The 26529-nt window shown below is 42.7% G+C and overlaps 1 protein-coding gene across 1 annotated transcript; it reads left to right on the forward strand.

Moving 5' to 3' along the window:
- Positions 1-12153: 12153 nt before the first annotated feature.
- On the forward strand, positions 12154-20457 carry dlk1 (delta like non-canonical Notch ligand 1; the record flags this gene model as incomplete). The annotated part of the gene is made up of 5 exons (XM_084568869.1): positions 12154-12205; positions 12435-12498; positions 12956-13086; positions 13876-14017; positions 19449-20457. 5 exons carry the CDS (start codon positions 12154-12156, stop codon positions 20236-20238), a joined length of 1179 nt encoding a protein of 392 aa, XP_084424995.1. The 3' UTR covers positions 20239-20457.
- Between the last annotated feature and the right edge of the window lie 6072 nt (positions 20458-26529).

Genomic DNA, 26529 nt, shown 5'->3' on the forward strand with positions numbered 1-26529 from the left:
TGTTTCCTACTTTATCTTAATTTCAATTTTAAAACTTCTTTGCATTTTAGTTGGTTTTGCTTCCCGTCTTTGGGCCTCTTCAGACCTTGCATTAAGATCCAATCTGGGCAATCCGATCACATAAAAGACGCATTGAGATCACATTTGAGAGATCTGATCTCTGAACACATTTGCAGGTGGTCTGGGTCGCATGTGTCCGCATTCCTGCGGTAGTTTGATACAGATACAGATACAGATACAGAAAGCTTTATTATTAGTATTCTACTGCTCCTCAGATGATGTTAGCATTTATTTGCATACGGCGTGTCAAATGAGATCTGGAGATGCATGTTAATGCCTGGTCTGAGCACATGTACCTAAAGCTGGTCACTTGCAATCGGACAGCCCAGATCAGATCTTAATGCCAGGTTTGAACAGGTCCAAAGTCTCTTACCTGTCTCGCCTTCTGTCTTTTGTCTGCGTGCTTCTCCCCCGATTAGTAAGTACGTAATTAGAAAAAGTACACCCCCAAAAGTTGTAAACACATATCGCCAACACCATCATCACCGCCACAGGTACATTTCAACTCTCTGAAACTTGTGGAAAAGAAAATCACATTGTCAATCCGTCGAGCCATCTGTCTTAACCTTATGGACCTCCAAGTAGCTTCGCATTGTGGTTTTTCAGTCTTAGATTTCAGCAAAAACAGATCATGGGTGTGATTCATGCCACGACCAGATCAAAAAACAGTCAGTCTCTCACCACTGACTGCTGTACATATTTTTTCTAAACTAATTGGTCTACCATAAGCAGCGGGTTAGATTGATAGATGTATAGCTTGTCTTGATCTTCAGTGGCTCTGGGTAGCCTGTGGAAGGCTGAAGTAACGATGGCATTACGGCAAAATATCACTTTCTCGACTTTTAGACCATAAGTGTAATTCATACCAGAAGGAGCTGCAAACATGTGCTTCCACACAACAACCTGCACCTCTAAAGTTCAGTAATTAACAAGCATGTTTGTTTATTTGTTTTATAAAGATAGCATCCATGAAACAGAAACGATTCGCAATAAATCCACCTGACATCTTCGTGTCAGGAAAAATCTCAGAAGACGGCGAGGTAACAGAGGCAGTCGCTGATGAGCAACACTTGACAACCGCTGCTGGTAAATTATAGTCAATTTGTCTCAAGAGTGAGCAAAATACTTTACTCTTTACTAATTGCACCTTCAGGCAGTGACAGTAAAATAACTAGACATTAAAGAGGAGATTGTGTATAGAAGTGCATGCACTGCAAAACTGCTCATTTTTGGTTAAATTCACAGTTTTTAGATGCACTTCCTTCTTTTCTTCTCGTTCTCGCCAGGTACTGAAAATGACACCTAAATTGCACTCTAATTTGCCGCCTCAGCTGTTATCGATCAGCTTAGACAAAGCAACTGGTGATCTCAAATCCATCGTCCGCATCGTTCCTTCCATTTATCGCCTTCTGCGTCTTCAGTGCGCTGCAGGTGACTTCATGGAGGCGTCAGGAAAAGAGGATGCAGTTTGAAAGTCTTCATCCGATCAGGATGAGTGACAGGCGCTCGGCTTTGAACTTGATCAGGTGACAGCGAGAAGGACAGGGCGCACACTACACGTCCGTCTGCAAGGGGAGGAAAAATAAGCAATACTTTATTAAATATAGCACTTAACGCCTGAGGATGTGCTGAAGAGAATAATGGATTTGTCAGGATGGGCGCAATCATTTTTCATAGTGTGTGTGAGAAAATGTGACAGATTACAGGAGATGAGTCACGCAGGGAAAGGGGCTGAAGGGGTTTGATGAGAGATCTGCGCTTCAAGAATCATGGCAGGCTGTTGTTGCGTGAGCTCGGGTCTTTTCCTATTTGTACGTCTGCTTTCCTCCCACTCCTCCACTCTTTATGCACGGCGAATGAAAGGACGCTGCTTGGTAATGGACAGAGGCTGAAGACGAGGAGTGGGGGAGACATAACTACGTCATTAATCTCTATTATATTCCGCGGCAAACATCTGGACACAACAATAGAAGCGGAGCAGCTTGGAGGCACATGGGCAGACTTCACTTTAATACTAAACGCTCACCAGATGTATATACAGGAGTTATTTTATTACATTAAGTGGCATAAATAGCTTCCATATATTCAGCAACAAATTAACTGACCTTGACCAATCAGTTACCCTCAGTTAAATTACCGGCACACTTTATGATGTCTCCGGTGTTAAATCTGTGCCTGGGGAAAACGAATGCACAGCAGTCGGCGAGGGTTGTGGGCCATTTACCTGTTCTGTCTGTCAGTTCTGGTATTTGTTTACTCCAGTGTCTAGCGATCAGCTCTCGTCTGCTCTTGTGCAATCCTGGTCTCTGGCTTGGCTTTCCAGATAGGTCTGCAAAAACGGACCGGTTAAACGGACTACTCAACTTTCCTTCAGCTTTGCATGGACATACAAAGTAATTAGGTGAGCAGAAATGTGCAGGAGACACACGCACGAGCTTTCACCTGTCTGAAAATGTAACAACAGACTTGCTAGAAGAGAACTCTTTAGTACACATGTAACAGAGCTTATGAATATTTCAAACAGCCATTAGGGTGCAAAGCTGAATGAGATGGAGAAGATCAAACTGTGTCTCTGTGCACGAGCATGCTCAGGTAGTCAGTTTCTTAACTTGGAGCCAGTGGAGCATTAAGGACATCAGTTTGTGCAGTGACTAATCCGTAGTACATTCGCTCTGAGTGGCACAACAGCAGGTTTCTTGCGTAATTTGATTTCCCGTGGATTTACACTTTAATAACGCTCCGTGCCCTGGCCACTTCTGGATATCACATATGTTTTTTTTCTCTGGGGGTGAAAAGGTGATCTGTTTGTTATATCTTGATGATGCAAGGCCCCAGCAAGGTGCAACACACCCAAAACGATAGCATCATCCTCCAGTTCCCATGGCAACGGGACAGGAATATCAGGTGAAGGTGGAAACAGGTGAAGTCATTCCTCTACATTTGTCCTCTCTGCTCTCATTGTCTTCTCCCTTGCCTCGGTCTCCCTCTCTCCCCGAGTGCTCGCATTCTCTCATATCAGCCTTGTCCATCAGATTCTCCCACGACCTTAGTGCCTTCCCGATAATGAGGGGCTACAGTTGCCATGGAGATAACGGCAACATCATCTCCGTGATTGAAATTTAGTTAACAGCGCTACGCGCGGGCATACTTCTGAGCAGATGGCACATTCCGCAAATATCATCACTTGGTTTCCGCCTCCTGCAGATCGCAGTTAGAGGTTTTTGTAAGGTGTCAGACAGCTGCTGTACGAGCAGAGCAGCCACCAAGGCTGAGCCATGATTTGTTTCAGAGATGCATCAATGTTGTGATGTGAATGGACAATGTTAACACCAAAAATTAAAAGAAAAAAAACACATATTTATGCTGTGTTGTGCTGCAGTGGTTCAGCTGGTAGATTAGAAACTCTGGATGGACTATATTAAGTGTTAGAGCACTAATCAGTGCAGAGTTCTTTTCTATGTCCTAATTTTCAGGAATTCTGCTCAAAAGCCAGACAGCTATCTGCTTGAATCTGAAGTATGAGGGTTCTTCTTCTTCTTTTTTTTTGACTTCAAATGGCCAGAGATTAAGGGAAGTATTGCAGCAGAAAATCAAAGAGAGGTCGGTTTCCCGTTTGGAGCTGGAGGAACAGTTTGTTCAGAGAGAAGCTAAAAAAAAAGAAAAAAGGACACTGTAAAAAAAAAAATATCATTTTAAAAAAGACTAATCACACTCTTTCTTACACAGAAGAAAGTTGATGTAACACCAGCGCAAGAAGTGTGAAGAATGCGTTCTATATCCCGCAGGCATAGTGGAGTTCTGTGGAGTCTGTGCATAGCAAGTTGTTAAAGAACAACACATAAAGAGAAGTCCGCAAGCGCAACAAACAGCATTGTATGTGGCATTAGTCATCCTTTATGATCCCTGCAATCGATGTGCAGTCATTTCATTGTTACGTATTGATTGCAGGGATCATAAAGCAGCTGAAGAGTCCTCCTATTTGTCGGCAACGTCACCACAATCCGTTTGCTGTCATTTGTCTGTTTAATTCGTTCGAAAGTGAAGCAAACATTCAAGCTGAAATATTTCTCTAATACTTTTTTTCTTATTTGAACACATTCTGGGGCAGATCTTGCACAAGCATAAAAGCGAGAGCTGGAAGTGTTTGAAGTTCTGCCAACACCCTTGAGGCCGAGGCTACAGAGCAGTTAGCCCTTAGCGCAGTGCCAAGGAAAATGCATGGTGCGCTGCCAGTCAGCGGGAGTCGAATCATCTGTACTCCACCTTCCATATAATTGGTACATTTGAAAGAGAGAAATGTGCTCTCCATTTCCATCAGCTATCCCAGATTTCTGCAGGAGTACTCAGGCTAAAAAGAGAAAGTATATTTTTCCTTTCCTCAGCGTGCTGAGAGGTGAATTGCACCTGGATAGTGGTGTGTATATAATGTTTTTGAGTGTGCATATCCCAGGTAATGAGGCTTATCCCATTCTTGATGACATTTGGGCATAGATACAGGGAAGAGAGAACATCTTTCTAGGCATATCCCTGTATAAATGATTAATACTAGTATCTTAGTTGTTCATACTCCTCTATAAACTCACATCAGCAACTATGAATATGTCGTTACCAAAACCGTTAATTACCTTAAAGGGGAACTTCCGTTTTTTACAACCTGGACCTTATTTCTGGCATAAAATACGATCGTTTACTCACCCATATAACTTTTGTGTCATTTGGAGTCATTGGGACGATATTTACATCCGTGTATATCCATATAGTGGGAGTGACTGGGGCACCGAAACACAGCCTCCAAATAATGCATTTTCTGCCGTGAAACTCATTAATTTCACCAATATTTTGTTATGATACGCTAGTGTTATTCCCCGCTGAGTCCGGAGTTACCTGTTATCTATTCGCGGATGTGCAGCGGTTTGTTGTTCTTTGGCCAGCTGTTCCTCTCTCTGCCTCAGCATCCTCCTTTCAACGAGCTCCTCATCCGTATACTCTGGCTCAAAACAGTAAGGACGTCCATCATAGACAAAGTCGTCGTCCACAAGCTCAGAATAGGAAAAATTTTCAGCCATGTTGCAAAAAACTAGCAGTAGCAAATTACAGGTAAACAAGTCACGAGGGGTGCGGGTGGCACTCAGAGATGACATCATCCAGGTCAGAGGATGACGATAATGGGTAACTCTGGGGGAATAGCACTAGCGTATCATGACAAAATATTGGTGAAATTAATGAGTTTCGGGGCAGATGATGCGTTATTTAGAGCATTTCGGTGCCCCATTCACTCCCACTATATGGATATACGTGGATGTAAATATCGTTCGAATGACTGCAAATGACACCAAAGATATATGGGTAAGTAAACGATTGTATTTTATGCCAGAAATAAGGTCCAGGTTGTGAAAAACTGTAGTTCCCCTTTAAAGCTATAGTACAGTACCTTTACATAAAATCAGGTGTCTGTTGCATTCAAGCCCTTGCCAAGATGTTGATGGAGCTAATTGATGCACAATACACTGGATTGTCTCTGGCCACGTTCTCCCACTGGTAGCATTCCATCAACCAGACCCAAAGAAGGGAGCAACCATAGCGACAGAGAAAGAGCACAAGAGAAGAAGTATTGCAGGATAACGGCAAAGTGCATAGGTTTGTCACTAAGACCGCACTAAGACTACATTCTATTAGTGCGAACACAGACATTGATGGGCCACCTATTCGGCTTGAGTCATCTTGCGTAAGCAGAGTTTTGCCTCGTTCAGTCAGAGAAAACACGAAACCATGATGAACAAATAAATTAATTGAATATGAGTAGACTGTGTGTAATTTGATCATAAATATAAATTTATGGGCGCGTGGTTCATTAATTACGCTCATGTTGATGCATGTAAAGTAGCCATGTGAAGTTAAGTTCCTCTATTTCCATCTTTACTTTATTCTTTCACTGCTGCAAACACAAACATTGCAGTGAGATCAGTCAGCAGATGGTAGCTTCCAGGGTTCGAGTTATAATCTGAGTTTTGTTTCAAAAACAACTAACGCCAGGGGCAGGCATGAATTAATGAATAATTACTAAATGGTGTGATTTTGGGGAGCGAGAGAGACTCCACAGCTTGTTGTGTTCCACATTTTCTGTGCTTTTAATACGTGGGCATACCGCAGACAACGCTGTTCATGGTTCTGAAGGAGTGGTGGCACCGCGTTGAGCAGCTTTTTGCACAGTATTTCACTACAGCCATGATGACGTCGGCTGTGTTATTTATAAGCGTATTATAAAAGTGTTATTTACATATAGAGCGTGGAACTGCGATCAGATCACAAGTGGCCCCACGTGGAGAGGGATTTTGATGCATACTTGTACACATGCTCCGAAAAACTCATTTATGATCAAATCACCCAGGACGTATGCTAATACCGGGGTTACGAAAACATTGTACCTCAAAAGCTTGATCATTACTGGGATACTTGTGTCCATGTAAGCACACTGAATCTTCCTTCGCAGCTGCGAGCCTCTTTACAGAGCTGAGGTGTTTTGTGCACGTGACGATGCAGCCTTTTGGCGAACTACCTAAGGGCCTCATTGAAGGAGACACAGTGACGACGGGAAGGTGGTTTATTTTGTGGGCTCATGCAGAAAAGAAGAAAAATGAGGAGCCCAGTCACTGAGGATGTGAGGGCTCAACTTTATCTTTCACCTTTCACCCAGCCGTGCAATTAAATAAGCCACTCATCCCCGAAGGCAGGAGCAGGTGTCTCCGCTGTGACTCATTACTGCATGTTTTTGGAAGTTTGGAAGCCAGAACATGGAATTAGCTGACATATCACACACATGCATCAGCTCTCTGCCCGGCCCTGCCTGCCACCCACAGCGCACGAGAAGACAGAAGCTTGCGTAAGGACACTCTCCCGCAATCATGCAGCGTTATGAAATCTTTGAAATAATGGAAACTGGTGTCCGGAAACCAGACTGAACAGATTGCCTGCCTGCCTTTATATCCAGCAGCTATATCAGGACAACAATATTCATGCATGCATTCAGGTTGATTTCAAATTACGATGAAATATCAGACGCCAGTAAAGAAGGAGACATTAATGAGATTAGTTTACTGGGGTTGATTAGAAAACATGTGGCAAGCTTTCAGGTGTAAATGAATGGTAAATTTTAAAACTTTTCACTTTTAATTACATTGTTTGGTAATTAAAAGTGCTTAAAATCTATTAAATGTGACTCCTTTTTATTTTCAACATAGCTAGAGTAAAAAAGAGACAGGCTTATAAATCTCTGCACTCTGTAATTATTTCATATTTAAGGGTAATTGAGAAAGAAATCAATCATGGTGTAATTTGTTTTTAGGTCCTTCTAATTGCAATTCCTAACTGCACAGCCGACATCATTACACCATCATTTGCGGCAGCAGTCCAAACAACATTGCCTCCTTTCCACATGCATATATAATATATATAAATTTATTTATTTACAGGGCTTAATGACAGCTTTATTGTTGCATGCCCCGCAGAGGCCCGCTTGGCGTGATCTCCAGCCTAATGATCTGCCATGTCTAATGAGCCACCTGAAAGACACCAGACAAGGAGGAAGTGGGCAGCCACACCATGCGTTATTAACTGTGTTTGGCATTCAATGCTCAACATTCATTTCCTTCAAGTGAAAGAGCCAGGGTGAGCCAACTGAGAGTTTAAATGAAATGATCTGTATCAAAACCTGCACCATGGCTGGTATATGTCAACCGAATGGGGATTTCTGTAATCAGATTTTAGTCTCAGCTGATGGACTTATCCCTCATTTAGTGTCTCTGCGCTGACTATTCGGATGAAATAATTTCGGTCTCCTGAGGGTTTGTAAATGAGATGATCTGCGCTGGTAATATGCAGATCTAAACTGTGCAGCTATGGTAAGTAATGTTTGGCAATTTGTGTGGAGATGGGAGAGGGCTCAGTGTGGGAATAACCTTCACGGAGATAACAAATAAGACTCTGGTACGAGTAGCTGGAAGGCAGGCATTTCTCTGTGTGACCGTACAAGATCTGCATTGTTAAATCCCCCCGAAAAGCAAGTGTGACAACATCACTACTACAAAAACAAAACAACTCCATTCACTTGCAGCGCCAAAAAGTAAAAGCCTAAACATTTAAAAGGATGCCATTCCACGTTACATAAAACCTACTCAAAGCAACCAAATTGTCCCCACACTCGCTCAAATTTAAAATAAGACAAAAAGTCCATTGCCCGTAGATGCATTATCACTGGAAAAATGGTTGACTACAGTGAAATTCAAATTTTGTCTGTTGCAATAATTCAAAAAACAAACAGATCTCCATTAATCATTAAATTTACTGTGCAGAACTTTTGTCTTCACCTTCGGGCAGTGATCGTAATGAGGCAAACATTGTCGACTTCTTCTTTCATTGCTCTCCAGAGAGGAAAACCTACATCAGTGGCAACCCGTTTGTCTTCCATCTGCCTCTCTTCTTACCCTGATGCCCCCATGACTCTGGAACAGGGTAAATCTGGACTCATCAGACCACATGACCTTCTTCCATTGCTCCAGAGTCCAATCTTTATGCTCCCTAACAAACTGAAGCCTTTTTTTCCGGTTAACGTCACTGATTAGTGGTTTTCTTAAGGCAACACAGCTGTTCAGTCCCAATCCCTTGAGTTCCCTTCACATTGTACGTATGGAAATGCTCTTACTTTCACTGTTAAACATAGCCCTGAATTCTACTGTTGTTGTTTTTTAAGTGATCAGGATTTTTTTCCAACCACATTTCTTCCTCGAAGACAATGGTCCCCCACTATCCTTCCAGTTTTTAATAATGCGTTGGACAGTTCTTAACCCAATCTCCTCAGATGTTGTCTCTGCCTGATGCATGCCAATGATTTGACTCTTCTCAAACAGACAACCATCTTCTCCACGACCATGGGATGTGTCTTTAGACATGGTTGTTTAAGAAATGAGAAGCTACTCATTGCATCAGTTGGGGTTATATAACTTGTTGGCAGCTGAAAGATAATCACCCATGCAGTAATTATCCAATAGGAGGCTCGTACCTATTCCCTTAGTTAAATCTAGTATGCATACACAGATGTGTGTCTGTTTGTGAGAACCAGCCACAAAGCACCAGGACAAACAAGCATTCACACAGTCACATCCTGAGATCTATAATGTCCAATTTAAACCTGGAGCACCGTGGACCAGAGCGGATAAAAGATCAGATGCCAGATGAGATCAGTGTTGAGGGGGGAAAAAAAAACTAAATCAATGGATGACTTCTTCACTTTAATAGAGCACATACAAGCCCGAGACATTTCATTTCAAGAACTGGCTGATGTGGATCTGGTTGGCGGCTGAGGTGAAGGAATCACATCACCACTACAGCGTTAAAGTGGAGCTATGAGCACCGTCTCGGGAGGTTTGAAAATAAACACGGCAGCCAAATTGAACTGGGTGATATGAGACTGGAGACCCCTCAAAAGATTATATCAGATCTGAGGAGGGTTATCCATTTCTCCTCCGCTCACGTCTCACTGTCTGTGCTGATGTCCTTGTTTCAGGCGGATTCTGTGCTGCCATTTTCACCCGCGTTCAACTGAAAAAAATATTGATTCGCTTCTTATTTGCATTCATATATGTGCCCCTCACCTCACTGTCTGCACGGAAACGCACACAAACACCTGTTTGACGCAGGAACATCGTCTCAAGATGATATATGTGTTAAAAAATTATAGGATATTTGGAATTATGAGGATTTATCTGCTGCTATCCAGAATTCAAGGAGAAATGCTTGCATCTAAAACCCTGTATGTGTCCCAGGTTGCATCTGATGCACATACAGAAATCAGCAGTGATGTAGATTTCCCATGATGCTTGCTGGACCCCCATTTTCCAGCCCTTTATTGCTAATCTGTTAATGTCATCGAGAGGTGAAACACGTAATTAGGCCCACAGACTTAGTGGTGGATTTCATGGGAGGGAAAATACCACTGCCTGCCCTTGGGAAGGATGAAGGAAGATTGTGGACAGCAGTAAGTGTACTAAGAATAGAACAGGGGAACATTATTATGTATGGCAGGTAGGCGCCGTGTGAGGGAAGTCACTCAATATCATTTTAAAATTGGTGGACATGTGAGTCTGGGTTCCTCTCTTAGGCGGCACAAAGGGGGACAGTAGCCAAAGAGATTTATGAAACTACTCCACAGATTACTCCACTGTTTTCCTCTTTCCCTCTTTTTAACTGAATTTCAGAGGTTCTTTTTCATTCATTCATTCATTCATTCATCTTGTGTAACCACTTGTCCTGTGAAGGGTCATGAAGGGGGGGCTGGAGCCTATCCCAGCTGTCATTGGGCAAGAGGCGGGGTACACCCTGGACAGGTCGGCAGTCCATCGCAGGGCTAACACAGAGAGACAGACAACCATTCACAATCAAATGCACACCAACAGCCAATTTAGAATCACCAGTTAACCTAACTAGCATGTCTTTGGATGGTGGGAGGAAGCTGGAGTACCCGGAGAGAACCCACGCAGACACAGGGAAACACATGCAAACTCATGAACATGGAACCTTCTTGCTGTGAGGCATCAGTACTTAGAGGTTCTTTTTACTTCCCTGAATGTAAATGTAAATGAGCTACTCAGACATGGATCTGTGTGTGTACATGCATTAGTAGTAAGGTATACTATACATGTCCAGTATAGATGACAAATAGTCCGTACCACTATGACCTCCTGTACTCTTATTTAGGCTCATTTGTTTAAGAACGAGTTTGGTATTGCTACTTTAAACTTAAATGAAAGCTCTACCACTGCCCTTTGGTTTACCTCATACTCTGTAACGGCACGGATGCTTTTGCATTGCGTGCTTTTGTTAGTGTGGTATGGTTACGGTCATCAGAGTGCATGGTGAGGCACGGCTGGTGCAGATATTGTGCTTTTCTTTACTCCACCACATTCATCTAATAGCAACTGTAAGGACAACTTTAATTTAAAGTGATAATAATTCAGTCATACAACATATATCAATATAACCCTGAAAGGCATTTCTGATGCACTATGAGCACTTCACTTCAGTCATCTCTTAAATTTAAGATTTACCTGTAATGGAGTATTTTAAGTATCTGTATAGTTCCTTCCACCTCACCACTCAAACTCTTTAAATATATAATCAAGAGCAAAAAAAAAATAACAAACAAGCAGAAATAAGTTGCTTTTGTTTGCTTGTTTTTGTTTTCTTAATGACTTTTGGGGTCTTACTGGTCCACAGAGACCTCCTCGCCTTTCCCAAAAGGATAGGCAACGCATTTGTAAAACACAGCTAATTTGCTGTACAGCTATTTCACTTCCCTCCTCTCCCGTGGGTCAGACTGGTGCACAGATTCTCCCTCATAAGGAAGGTGGGAGGAGCGTGCTGCACTGGGACGCCGCACGATGCAGCAGTCCCGTCAAAAACCTCCAGGTCCACCTCCAGCAGCCAGACCACTATACACCTGTAGTGTCACTTTCACGTCGCTTGGATTAAAAAACAAACAAACATCAGTCAAATATGATCGGAGCGTTTTGGAGGCGCAGCGCCGGGGCGACATAGGTAAGACAGTTGGTTTAAGTTAATGAGTTGATGAGAATGTGTAGATTTTCTGAGATGAAACGGCTTTTTCTCTTTTTCTTTTTCTGCACGCTTGCGCGTAATGGATACGTTTGGGAGCAGACGCGTGTGGTTCAGGTGCGTCAGTTATTTCTGAGAAGAAGGAAAAAAGATTAAAGAAACCACTATTGTTTTTCCAAATATATTCTCACATTTTCAACATCACATGTGATGTTCTAATCTCCTTCAGTATAACATTTAACCAAACACCTAACAAAAAGCTCCAGCGCACATTTTGCCATATCTGAAAAGCACCCCTTTAATTCTCAATTTGAGGTTTACCGTTCGTCTTTCTTAAATCAACTTTTGAGTTGTGTGATGTCTTATAGACGGGAAAGGAATACCTCTTATGCACACACGGATTTTTATTATTATTATTTTTTTTTAATTTGCCACTTAACCCGCTTTATCTTTTCCAGGACAAAGAGGGTCATCCTCGAAATTACGATGCATCTCACAGCGGTGGTCTTAATTCTGGTCGTGACAGGCATCGCCAAAGGTAACCTGAGATTTTCCATCAGTCCGCTGAGACGGCTGACACCGACACAAAGAGATCTGAGTCAGTTCAGGGGAAAACAAACTCTTATCTAAACCGATTTACTCCCTGCGTGGGGATGACGCGCAACCGATGAATATTTCACTGCTCAGGATGTTTTTTTAATTTGTTTTATTTATTTATATTTATATATATTTGATCCAAACGATGCCCCTTTCTGTCTGTGTCACAGGTTGGGAATGCAACGCAGGGTGCAATACAGAAAATGGGTTTTGTGAGAAGCCGGGGAAGTGCAGGTACTAAAACGACCTCAGATTCCTGTGTAGATGATAGCTTATATCCTGTGGTCTTTTTGCAACCTTATTTCCATAAATCACTGGAGCATGTCCCTCCCTCAGAGAATAGCATTCACAATCCAGGCAAATGGATCCCTTTGTGTTTGTCTTGTTTTGGTGTTAAATCAGCTGCCAAGTCACTCCTTTCTTTGAACAGTAAAGGAAATAAATGTTATCCTGACAGCTTTTGGCCACGGAAGCCTGCTTAGTTTGAAATGTTTTTTTATTCTGGCATAAGCCTCATGAGCTCTGAGAATTAAAGAGTTCAACCGATTACAGCACAATCAAAGAGAGCTTTGATATTTAATTTATGTTAAGAGTGAAAGCATGCAGACGTTATGGGGACAAGAGCAGGAATGCAAATCCCTGTGGGTGGTATATTAATAGTTAGTTATTTTTCCCCCTCGTCCTCTTTCAGGTGCAAACCAGGATGGCAAGGAGACAACTGCGACCAGTGCGTGCCCTTCCCCGGCTGTCTGCACGGCTCATGCGAAAAGGCATGGCAGTGCGTCTGCAAGGAAGGCTGGGTGGGCAGCCTGTGTGACCAAGGTGAGTGTCTCATTAAGCCCCCCCCCCACACACACACACACGCACACACTCTCTCTTATCTCTTATCTGCCTCCACTTCCTGACCTACCAGAGGTTAGGGTGAGTCACAGAGCTGCAGGGACATGCAGGTTACCACAGAATGAAGCAGGTCTCCGGAGATTATGGTTAATTGTATTTTTAGACCGGCGAAGTTAGAGCATAAACGACCAGGCTGTGGTAATGAAAAAAACTGTGTCAGCACGAAACCCACGAGATAACTGGGAAACATCCAAAACCAACATCATTTGCGTCGCTGCTATTAGACAAGAAATTTATCTTAAACTTAACGAAACATCAAAGGTTCCACGCTGTGACTGTGGAAATGTAATTATTAAAACTGTCCAAAAGTCACATTTCCATTTCAGTAGATGTCCTACTTAGATTAGGGACTTCAGTAATAATTTATATAGCATCTACAACGAACGTTATTGTGTATATAAAAAAGAAACTGTGTGCCCTCAAGCAATATAAGAAACAAAGAGAAAGAATATTAAAGGAAGAGAGATTTTTTTTTTGGCTTCTAGCTCGGTTTGACCTCCTTATCAGCGCACACAGGGCGTCTCTTGTTCTGTTGGAGCATATGAGCAGCGTGCCTGCGTAACGCAGTTGGTTATGTTCTCAGTTTTGTTCTCTGTGACAAGATGCTGTGGTGGGGGAGTGTAGGGAGAGGGTGGAAACAAAGACGGGAGGGAGAGAGAGCACACACGATCTAAAAACAGCGTGCTTCTTTTTCCTTCTTCTTTGCAACAGACACTCGCCTGTGCTCATCCAGGCCTTGCGCTAGCAATGCGACGTGCATAGAGACGGGCGAGGGGGGATACCTGTGCGTCTGTCCCCGTGGCTTCGCCGGAGAGAACTGCCACCTGCAGAAGGGACTTTGCCTGACAAATGGGTACAACAACCTTTTTATTTCCGTTTCTGTTTTAAGTCGAGGAACCTTGCCCTTCTTTCGCAGCCTTATCCCTACGTGTTTATCATCAGGAGCAATAATCAATACGTGGCGCGGGGTCTGTCAGTTCAGTCGATGCTACCCCATGCTGTGGCGGGAGTGTATGTGGCCAGTAATGGTTGGCAGTTAGCAGGGAAAATACTGGATGCTCATTTCTGCACAGAGAGTTCCGCCAGTGTGACTTGTAACAGGCACAAACAGAAACTTTTGCTTTGATGCAGTTCAGCCGCAAACACGAACGAGAAAATAACCTATTATCTACTGACTTCTCAGGCACGTCGCCCTATGCATCAAAGCAATGAACAACAAGGTGTTGATAGGTGCACAGTTGCAACAGAAACTTCACATGCAAGCAAATGTATCCGATCCAAACACCTGATGCTGCTTTGATTTGAAGGTACACAGACACAGGGGAAGCTCAAAGCCTGAAAAAATATATATATATATATATTTGCCACTGGGAAATAACATGAGAGGATAATATTTTTTCAACCTGACTGAAATCATTCTAATTAAAGATTACTACACTACACTTAATAAAATGATCCAATGCAATTATTCTGCATTGACATTCCCAGAAACATCTTTATATATATTGATTTAAGTTCTGCCTGAACAGTTACGTGTTTTTTTTTAAACTTTATTGACAAATCTGTTTTCAGAGCCTGTAGTAATGAAAAGGTTTACACCTCTCCTCTGTTATGACTAAGGTGGTTAATTGATGCATTTTTATTCAGATCATTAGTGGAATACTAGAATCCATGTGAATGTAAACTCTCGTACGTCTCATCTCATACACTACTGAGTTATGGTTCTTTTATAAATATCAAATCCAGTTCAATGTTCGTCAGGTTTATGTGCAAACAGACTGCAGCTGAAGATCTCCTGACTCTTCAAACTCATCTCAACCCGGAGAAATTGAAACTTTGACCACAGAAAATCAGATTTCCTGTCATTACATAAAAGTAAAGTATCTGCAAAGCACTTTAGTTTTCATTATGTATTTATTTATTTATTTATTTATTATTCTGTTCGTTAGCGGAGCACTAGGGCCCATTTAAGCAAACTGTTTCTTATTTATACATCCAGTGATTACTGAACATTGGGCCCTCTGGTGATTTTAAGCCCAACATCTGCTATGTTTGCTCTCTACTGACTCTTGAAACAAAACGTCAAGCACTTAAGCTGCTAAGTGCTGCACTTTGGTCACTATTTATTAATTTTTTTTTTAAGATAATTAAGTAGAAGTAGAGTTGAATCAAACTGCAACCTGTGACCAGCCTGGCATCATAGCCATATCTTAGTTTAAAGTCAGCTTAGTCACTTTTGCATGTCCAGGTCATCTTTTTCGGCTGCAAACAATAAGCACAGATAGGATCGAGCTCGATCAGCCAAAACAAACACGAGTTTCCTGTGGCCGTACATTTTGCCTCCATATCAAACACCGGAATCCTCCGAGGTAGAAGGAAGAGATTTCAGTTAATTCACGGCCCAGCGGCTGTGTTTACTGTGCTCCTCTCTTGTTGACAAGCACAGTGGCTGGCTGTGTGACGCCCGGGCTACATTGTAAGCTGCATCCTGATTCAAAGCCAAACAGTTCGAGATTGAATGCATCGCAACCGCTTGACAAGGCTGTCACATTTCAGAAACGCCTCCATGCTGCACGGAGGCTCTCCGCTCATGGGCACTTCACATCTGTCACTAGTGAAGGCCATAGTTTAATGGAACATTCAGAAGAGGTCCCTGTCTCTAAAATCATATCGTCATTACCTATTTAATAGAATTTTGCCTTCATGTTATCATCAGTCACTGATGTATTTTATTTCAGTGTATTTAGCACATTTGAGATAAAAAAAAAAAGGTCATTATATATAGATATAGTACTTTTAACGCATGGTGAGATATGTCATGATAGCTGGAACATCATTTACCTGTTGAAGGCTGCTGTTGTGACGGCACAGCAATTAAAAAATGCTCTTCTGGATGTAGGCCTCCTTGTCAACAATCAAAAAAAAAGACTCCAAAACCATAACCAGAGAGGAGTCAACACCAGACGTATACCTCAGGTCAAGCAGAAAGCATGGTCTGTGTGCTCAGATTCAGCCAAACGTGTCAAAACATTGTCCCATCCAGCTGGACAACGAACCTAAACCTTCTTCCAAAGCAACCAAAGAGCTAATATCCTCGGGTCAGTCACCCAATCTCAGTCTGACTAATTTGAAATTCCACTTGCTGGAGAGCAGTTTAAAAGCAGAGACGTGCAAACCAGGATGGCAACGCGCAAAAGCTGCTTTCATTCCCAGGAAGCCAAATGCTGCTGGCGTCACAGGAATACGTACACACAAGGTGCCCTTTGATGTTGGTGTCGTGATGCACACGGTTTGCAAGTGACTTGAATGTCAACCCACCCATGGCAGAAGAGATTAGATTAGCCTGGACGCCACCAGATCTCGTCACTGTGGCTTCTTGAAAGACAGCATAAGTTTTCCTCTCAACATGTTCATCTGAACTTAACTAAGCTAAATGATTCACATGGGACACGGACCCCAGCCTCTTAGGTGACAGTCGGTCACTGCCTCCTCCAGCCCTTCAGCCTCCATATAAACTGTCTAAGTGGAAACACTTCTATAAGGCGCTGGAGCGTTCTGCTCCCTGCGTCTAACTTGGCCACAGGTGGGTAAACATCACAGTCAATTGCTAGCCCCCGTGTGTCCTGGCACCAATGCCAAGGGACACCTGGAGCGTGTCTCCGAGAGCCAGGCAGCTTTGATAGAACGGCACGGTTTACAACCTGGGAATGAGAATGAGTTAAGCATACAAACCATCTGCCGATATCTGAGAGGCTAGAGCTTTTTTTGCATTTTAAACTGTGGTTGCTGTGTATTAGAATGAAAATATCTCCCACATAAATCTTTAAATAGATGTGAACCCACTCAAATTAAAGCTGACACTTTTCAAATTTGATGGATGTCCAAAAACAGTATATGTATATTCTGGTACGTACACACATGCACTGAACCAATTACTGTAAGAGGGTTTGAATTATGGCACCTTATAAACCACCTTGTTTATTTATGTCAAGAGCCCTGACAGAGCTTCACACTTACATGTATGTACACATATATAATTGCAAGTTTAATAAATGAATCCTGCTCACTGTTTGGATTCAAGCCAGCGGAGGGCAAATTCCTACAAATGTTCAACTTAATGGTCCGATGAACAACACTCGAACGCAACATTAATTTTGTTGCACAATTAGAGACAGCCAGGCCTCCAGGTCCTCCGAGAAGGCCGACCTTCACGAGTCTTCCTTGCCAAAATGTGTGCACAGTCTCAGAATACTGCATCTGCGACAGAATTTGATATGATTTGAGCTGTGGATTTTGCCCACCCACTGTTGGACTACAGACAGGACTGATTCTCGGAGGAATCCTCCTTGGGGACGCAGCTAGCTGACACACACTGAAGTCCCACTTGTTTGTCCTCTGTCAGGCTGCCTTGTTACCGACTTGAATGACATACCTAAAATTTATCAAGCTACGGATCATTGATCGGGAATTGCCAGCACTCACCCCCCCCCCCCCCCCCCCCCCCCTTCCAATTTTCACAGTGAGACGACTTGAGCTTCACTCATATTCTAGAGGAATTCATCTCCATTAAAAGGCCTGCGTGAGGTTTCATTAATCAGCTCCTCTATGAGGCACCAGAGATGTCTAAAAAGTATCCCGGAGCTATTATTCCTTTGACTTGCAGAGACACACTGCTGAAGACTTGTGTAATTACACGAGATACTATTAGAGATATTGATTAGTTTGTAACCCAGGTTTTCATCCGTGCGTGCACATTGTGAAGCCCCGGTGCATTGATCAGATCTGCTGCTTAGTATGCGGCAAGAAAAGAGCACTGCGAAGCTGAGATTTCTTCTATATCTTGTTACTGGTACAGATTTTTAATTTGTCGAGAATGAGCCTTACTGTTTTTCATTAGTGCTGGAAGAAATGGCTGAAATCAATATTACAATATCAATAGGCATTACTCCAGTTTGAACCATTCATTCATTCATTCATCTTCTGTAACTGCTTGTCCTGTGGAGGGTCATGGAGGGGGGGCTGGAGCCTATGTTTCAGTGGGCGAGAGGCAGGGTACACCCTGGACAGGTCGCCAATCTATCGCAGGGCTAACACAGAGAGACAGACAACCATTTACATTCACACCTACGGCCAGTTTAGTATCATCAATTAACCTAAAAAGCATGTCTTTGGATGGTGGGAGGAAGCCGACGTACCCGGAGAGAACCCACGCAGACACAGGGAGAACATGCAAACTCCACACAGAAATGCCCTTGAACCAATCAGTAGCTTAATTTATTAACGTTTTTTGTGTGTGTGTGTGTGTGTGTGTGTGTGTGTGTGCGAGACCGCTAACACATATTCTTGACTTACATGTACAGTCTTAGAGGTTAAGATACACATGTATGTTAAATCCATACTTTGATTTTGTCTTTAGAGACAGAATAAGATCACAGACCTTACCAAATCAAAGAGCTTCAAAGCTCTCTCTGTCTGTCTGCTTCACGGATGCCAGATCACTGTTTTCTAACACAGCAACAGTATATGCAGTCGACCTAACTATGTTTTGTTTTTTTGGGGTTTTTTTTCCCCCACGGAGCTCTTAAATCCAAAAATACGTAGTTGTTAATTGAGGTTGCATAAAAAAAAGTTTGCATTCTTTATGTGCACATGTGGGAGGTTATCTGGGAGCAATGCTAAACAGCTTATTTTAAGCTGTCTGCAGCTGTGGTTGATGAGTTGTGGCACCAGAGTTAAATGGTGTGCATGAAGAAATGCAAATAAATATGTTACCATCCAGCTGCTCTGCCTTCTTCTGCAAGAATTATGTCTTGACAAATTAAGTACCTAAATAATTAAGGCTAGTTTTGGGTGCACTTGTAGTCCTGACCTGCTTTAAGGATATTCTCTCATCTTTTTTAATGTTAAGGCTTTTTCAGATTTAAAAAAAAGACTTTTTCTAATTGAATATTTATTATCAGAGGGCTATGTTCTCCCTTGTTTTCTCTCCCCTTTTATTAGAATTATCAGCTCGTTTATCTCGTAATTCAGTGGACGCACAGATAGCAACAAAAAGCAGCCATTTATAAAAAAACAAAAAAAGGCCCAGGACGCTCCCTTGGGGAACACCGTAAATTATATATGTATAGAGTGTCCTCTAAACATCTACCGTTTGAAAGGTACATTTATTTGTGTTATATTTTATTTATTTCCACAACTGCTTTATGAACACAGGATAAAATCAACTGTATTAAACTTGTGTGCTGTTCTGTGCAGTAAACTCCCTTTGTGCTGCTGTCCTCCAGCTCTCCTTGTCAGAACGGGGGCACGTGTATGGATGCCGACGGCTCAGCAGCCTCCTCTTCCTGTTTATGTCCCCACGGATTTTCCGGAGACTTCTGCGAGATCAGCGTTGACAGCTGCCAGCCTAACCCTTGCCTCAATGGTGGCAACTGTACAAACCACGGCCTGGCTTTCACGTGCGTCTGTCCTCACGGCTTCAGTGGTTTCACTTGCAACGACAGCACCAGCCTCTCTCCCTGCGCCGGCCAGCCCTGTGCCAATGAGGGCACATGTGTCGGTCAACCTGACGGAACCTTCCGGTGCATTTGCCAGAAATGGTTTACAGGTCCCACGTGCTCCCTGCGGCACAGACCGAAGACCCGAGCCAAACCGGTCGGCGCCAGGCCCGTGGACCACAGGGTGTTCGCTCTCACTCCGCAGCACTACTCCCTCCCTGCTCATGCCTTCCACAAGCTCCTCAGACCGCCTGAGAGAGACCTGCTCAAGATCACCCTGAAGGAGACCGTCCACTCCTCTGGCGTCCTAGTCTCCCACGGTCAGCTTGTCTGCTTCGGCATGCTGGCCCTGCTCACCTGCCTGGTCATCATGGGCACCACAGGCATTGTGTTTTTTGGCCGCTGCGAGACGTGGCTGGCTAATGCCAAGTATAGCCAGCTTGTTCGACAGCAAAGGGAACACCTGCTGAGAGAAGCCGGCACGGCAAGCCAGGAAGAGCCAGAGCACTCAGTAAACATCATCCTGCCAGAGAAGATTAGACTCTCCAGCTTTGGGAGACACTACACCTCCATCTGATTAAATCTCTCTCTCTTCGCCGCTCCCTGTGGATGGAATCTAATATGAATGTCTAAAAATAACAGCAAATGAATGACTGTTGTAGAGCTGTGTTTATAACGTGGTGGATCCCGGACCAGCCTGGAATACATTTGAATGTAGGGTCTTCTGGACCAAGTGGACAAACGTGACACTGGATTGTAAATGTACTTTTAATTATACAGTTAATAAACAACCCATTAAAAATGTGTAAAATTAGATAACAGGAAGATAACACCTCAGTGGCTGTTAAAAAGATGTCGTTCTGTGGCATTTTTTAGCTTTATAAAATCAGCTCTTTGTTACAGGTTGATTTGGGTTATTATTACAAAATGAGAAATTAATTAAAAGTAGACAGAGCACATGAAGTCAGGACCACTGTTTATATTATATTATATTTCAAATGAATCGGATTTTATCACTGCCACTTAAGATTAATCAGTCTATAGATATATAACAAATTCACAACTTTTGCCATTTCTCAAGAAGAAGTAAAAGTTTTCTAGAGCCAGTTTCTCGCGCATCTTTTGGTAGATCCTTCAAAATAAATAAATAACTCAAGACATTGTAAAATACTTTGTAGATGGAATAATAATGAAAATGATTCACTAGCTTTAGCCCGAACCATCTCCATGTAACATATGTGAATTTACCACATTTCAATAAAAGAAAGAAATGCGTATTGTGCGTTTGTGCAGTTATCAAGTGTACATGCCAGTCAAACCCTGCAGGTTATAACTCCACAGAATAGGGTCATTTACATATAAATGCAACACTGTAAGTAACTAAAACTAGTTCAAGTGACAACCGATTGCTTCTCTGAAACCTTACAGGTGTTGGTTTTATATATACACACAGACTTCTGATATAAAGACAAAGGCTATTTTACAGTCCCTCGTGAAATGACACTTTCCAGTCTATTCGCATTCATGCAATGAATGTCCACTCTTCCGTGATGGGTCCTTCTAAAAGTAATTTCTATGAGATTTTCTAAAGCTTTCCCGACGTTGCTTCCTACTGCCAGTGTTGTAATTTCACAGGTAATGCACCTGGAATCAGTACTGTAACACCTACTGAGGTTTTCTTCATGCGTGAGATGGCCACCCATTCTGGATGGAGCAAGTAATTTTCATGACTGCTAAATGTATTTAGAAAATATGGAAAGCACGTGCTTGTTACACATTAAATATACAATATCCAACATGTGGAACACATTGCATGCAAAGTACTCATGAACCGGTGGTGTGGGGGTTATTGAGGTTTCAGGGTTGGAGATTTTGCCTCTTCTCCTCTCATAGTATCCGTCATCCAGCCTCATGTGGTGCTGTTAACATGGTGAGCATTGTTAATCATAAACCTCTCTGCTGGGTGGTTATCTTGTGCTCGTTAAATCGCAGGGTTACATTTCAATTGAAGTACTTATTTATTCTGAGATGATTTGTTGTTTGTACTTGGGCCAGAAATGCTTTCGTTGTCTACTGCTTTGAATAAAATATGTTGTCCACTTGAAAAAGACATTTGCAGTGATACATGCTTGTGCACACAAAGGTGACTTTAGATTTTTATTTGACCTACTATCGCCCACATCCTCGTTTATATTCTCATTCTATACGTCTTCTGCTTTTAGCTGCTGTTGTCTTGACACAACAAGCAGGGTTAAGTCAAGATCAGATTCCCAGTAAATATTTTACAGTGTGAAGTCCCGCCGACGCGCACGCCGCGCCTACCTGTTCTGCAATCAGCGTAACATCTGCTCCCCTGCTCCCCGATGCTTCATAAATTTCTCCCCAGGGCCAGCTCGATGATTATCGGCTGATAGCGTGGACTCTGTCTGCACTCCTCTGCTCTCCCTGAAGGTACAATCCATTCCAGGTAACAGTCTCTGTCTCCACCTTGTGGTGCATTTGCCTGTTATCCATTATAGGTACATCCACGTGTACTCATTATACATGTAGGTATATCGATGTGAAAACACAGCTGCATCACAACCTGGCAGCTATGTCTGGAATCTAAATCTAAGAGAGAAAATAGGAATAATCCCAACAGCTGTGTGCTTATATTACTATATATACACGACTATGTACACCGCTCAGGCATAACATTATGACCACTCTCTTTAATATTGTGTAGGTCTCTCTTGTGCCTCCAAAACAGTTGTGGCTCATCAGAGAATGGACATGGGCCTTCTGAGGGTGTCCTGTGGTGTCTGTCAACAATATCTTGTTAGTGGGGGCCTTTGGGTCCTGAGGGGAGGGGCCTCTGTGGATCATCCCACAGATACTTGATCAGTTTCGGATCTGGGGAATTTGGAGGCCAGGTCAACACCTTGTTTTCATGTTTTTTTTAGTTGTTCCTAAACCGTTTTTGTGTGTGTATCTGAGTCAGGCTGCATCCTGCGGGGGATGGCTGCTGCCATCAAGTAGTGTCATTGCTATGGGGTCGGGGGTGTCTGGTCTGGTCTAGGTGGTTGGTACATGTCTAAGTAACGTCCAGACGAATGCCAGGTCCAAAAGTTTCATCAGAGCACTGATTTGTCATAAGATGTTATTTACTTCTCCTGTCAGTGGTTTTAATGTTGTGGCTGATATATATATATATATATATATATATATATATATATTGAAAAAAATGTGATGCTTTTTTCATATGAAGTTTGATACTGAGAATTTCTCCCTCCGATTAGATGTCTAATCAGGATCAAGTTGGATGGATATTGTTAACAAGTGACTAAACTGTGAGCTAATAAGTCTAATAAGAAAATCAGACTCTTTTGCTTCATGCACTTCACACAAAGCTGTTTCAAATAGAACTTGCAGAGTTTATGTTTGCAGCCCCATCCAAGCCACATCCTTTGATCCACTGTGTGTGTTAATTTCAACCACAGTCAGCAGGCAACAGTTTAATATTTCAACAGGCACACTGTGGTTTATGCTCTCCTGCCTTAACAGGTGCAAGAAAACCAAGAAAAGCTGAGGTAGATGCCAGTCAGACACAGTTGCGACCACATACGCCTAGTGTCAGAGATTATACATGTGCTGCACGGACAGTAAGCGTGCAGGGAATCATTCATTTTGGACCCCTGTGTGAACTGAAATGCTCACTGGCATTGGTGCATTTTGTTGAAATGAAAACATGCAGCAGTCCAAAGTCTAGCTTTCCAACCCAGAGAGAGGACGATGCAACTGCTCAGTATTTTCTTCTTAACTCTGAGCTCCGGGTCTGAGTATGTGCAGCTCCAAAAATAGGTGAAAAACAGTGTAGTCACAGAGTATGACCACAGGGTGTCATCCATCTAAAAGGAGACGGAGGGAAAGGCTGCAGCCGGGAGCTGAGCGTGGTGTGATGCATTTCATTGCACTGAGAACACCGAGATGTTGTTTTCAGTGGGATGTTGGTGACGGAGGTCAGAGTCCAGACACACGCCATTAAATCAACCATACCCAAATAAAACTCTCGTCTAAACATTATTGTATTTAATGTCTGTATTTAGTATTGTTTAAACCTTATATCTAAAATATATAATGATGTAAGAGTACAGCAATAGTTCAGGGTGACAGCGTAGAAACAAATCGGTCATTTCTGCCCAGTTTCCATTCCACTGCTCGTCTTCTAAGCAACAATCAAAACCATAACAAGAGTCAAGGATGAGCGTCCCACACAACAGATCATTTTCCACATTGTTGGTGAATTATATCAGTTCACCATTTGGGTGACAGTCGCTGTTTTTCCTGTGTTGCATCCAACCATTTCTAAGTGCTGACTGAGCTTTATTGGAAAATAACTCCTGCAGCGTTACTGCATATCACCGACCTACTAAAACTATCCCTAGAAATCCGAATATCTGGCGGCGGCTATATAAGCAAAAGGAGTCGGACTTGTACGCAGCAGGTATCAGTATGGATTGCATATGAATAGCAGTGTTTTCTTGATGAATATGACATTTGTGAAAAGCCTGTTACTGTAAAATGTAACGGTTCACTCGCAGTGTCTGCTCTTCCTGGAAAGTGTCCACAGTGTTAAAACTGTCCCTGAATTTTGAGACGGGTTTATTTTTTACCAGCCTAAAGAAATTTGTTTAGAGCGTGATTTACCGCGCTATTCACTGAAACTTTTATGTGTGCCGAGGCCCCCGGCTCCCCACCAACCACCAGACATTCATTTGTGGAGTTATGACCCTGGGGAGAGAGGGGCCCTCACCTTCAAAGCTGACCGGAGAAACCTCCACCTCTGCAGACCCAATGTGCTCCCTCTAAGTCATAAAACAAAACAGAACCACAAAAGTTAAATTTCTTCCCCCCCAGCCCTGAGACCCTTAACCCTTTGTTCCCGTCTCAGCAGACAGATGAGACTCAGCTTCCATGGAAAAATCGCACATGGAACGAATCCAGATAAAGAATCCCAGTTGGGGTTTCCTATTCAGGAGTGCTCATTGGATACGCTGCAAGTTATATTTCATTTAGGCAGGTACCCCTCTGTCAGCTGTCAGCGCCACATAAATACTGTGTGTTTGTGCGTTAAATGTGTTCCAGATGAGCGGTAAGGTCGGGCCACTATGAGGCCCCCGCAGTCTGGCCAGCAACGTATTCTCTAGTGGCGCTGGTCTTATTCTCTTTTCAGTTGCTGTGGCGCCAAATCCTTTTCTTTTTCATTTTGTCTTGAGACTTCTGTTTACAAAGAGATATCTGCTATACGCTATATTTTGTGATCACGTCGACCAAAGCGACCTCTTTGGTTTTGTCTTGACAGTCTTTAGTGAAAGAGGCAGGGGCCGGTTTATTTAATTATTCACAAGAAGAATATCATAGATTAGAAAGACTGCGGCAAATCCTCACATTTGAGAAGCCGGGACCAGAGAATGAAGGCATTTCAGGTTTGAGAACCACAGGTTTATGGCCCAGGTGCTGGAAAATAGTCAATAGTCATCGCTTACACTGGTTTTTAAGTTAATTTAAATCCATATGTTTATCTGTACATATGTACATACTCTGCACTTACTGCTTCTGCAGTTCTGGTTAGATTCTAACTGAGTTTGTTGCCTTGTACTTAAACGTGTGTAATGACAATCAAGTTGAATCTAATCTAATTTAAGCATCGGTTTTAACAGAGCTAGAAAGCTGCTCCTGCAGACTAAATGTGATAAAATCTTGTATCTCCTCATATCTAACTCTGAGATGTCCGACTGCGTGGCTACACAGACTCGGCTGTAGATCAAACCTGCCGTGACGCGACGTATTTTGCAATCAAAAAACACACAGACAGCCTTCCTTTTCCTGATAATTTCTTCTTTTTTTTTAACGTCAAGTGACATTTATAACAGACTGACTTAAATTCATTTCAAAGCAGTGACTCATTAGCACCAGTTTCTGGTAAAAAAAAATTCAAAAATGACCCACAACAATGAGCATCCCCGTGTTGTCACTACATCTGAGTGTCTGCAAGCCTGCTGTGTTGTGTCTACAGTGTCTCCTTGCTGGAGGTAATGGCTCTGTTTTCCAGAGCTGACTGTGAATAATGGCAGCATGAAAGCAGGACGCACAGGGAACCAACGCGCCTGACAAGACACAGCTCCGTGTACAGGTTGTGTCAGAGTTATTATCTGGAGTCATCCGTTTCCAAGTTGCTGCCCCCCTGTTGTCTCTTTGTTGCTTTGTGACTCATATCTGAAACAGTTGAAGCCACATTTTCTCTCCAGTGTTATATGGTTTATAGAGCAGGACTGAGCGAAATCAGTTTAGGGGTGAAGCAGTGATTTTGCTTGTATTCCACGTGCATTTTCCGGAGAGATAATTCGGTATAAATCAGAATGGCTACAGATAAAGGGTTCACGTCTGCATAGTGTGTCTCCGCTGTGAGATTGGCGCCTTAAGCCCTGAAAACATTTGTGTTTAGATCCTTATAGCTGGATATATCACTCAGCGTAATAGGATGAAGTGTGATTATCCTCACTAAGAGGTCAAAGGCTTTTGAAGGGCTTGCACATACAAAGCGTGGCTTCTTTGGTGCAGCGTTAACTGAAGGTATGTCCTTTACAGGTAACACTTCGATCTGACAGCACAGCCCAAAAATGTTGATTTAAGAGGATATGCATCTGAAAATGATGACCGAGGTCTGTCAAAATGTCCTTGAATAAAATCAAAATCTTCGTCTTGTTCTAATCGTGCATCAGAAAGAATCTGCTTTAAAACAGAGCAGTGTGGTCGTTTAAAAACTTCCTTAAGGTTGGAGGTTAGTGGGAGAGCTCTTCTTTTTTTTTTTGAGGGGATTTTCTACTTT

This window comes from Chelon labrosus (assembly GCF_963514085.1).
Source record: "Chelon labrosus genome assembly, chromosome: 20".
Taxonomy (NCBI): Eukaryota; Metazoa; Chordata; class Actinopteri; order Mugiliformes; family Mugilidae; genus Chelon; species Chelon labrosus.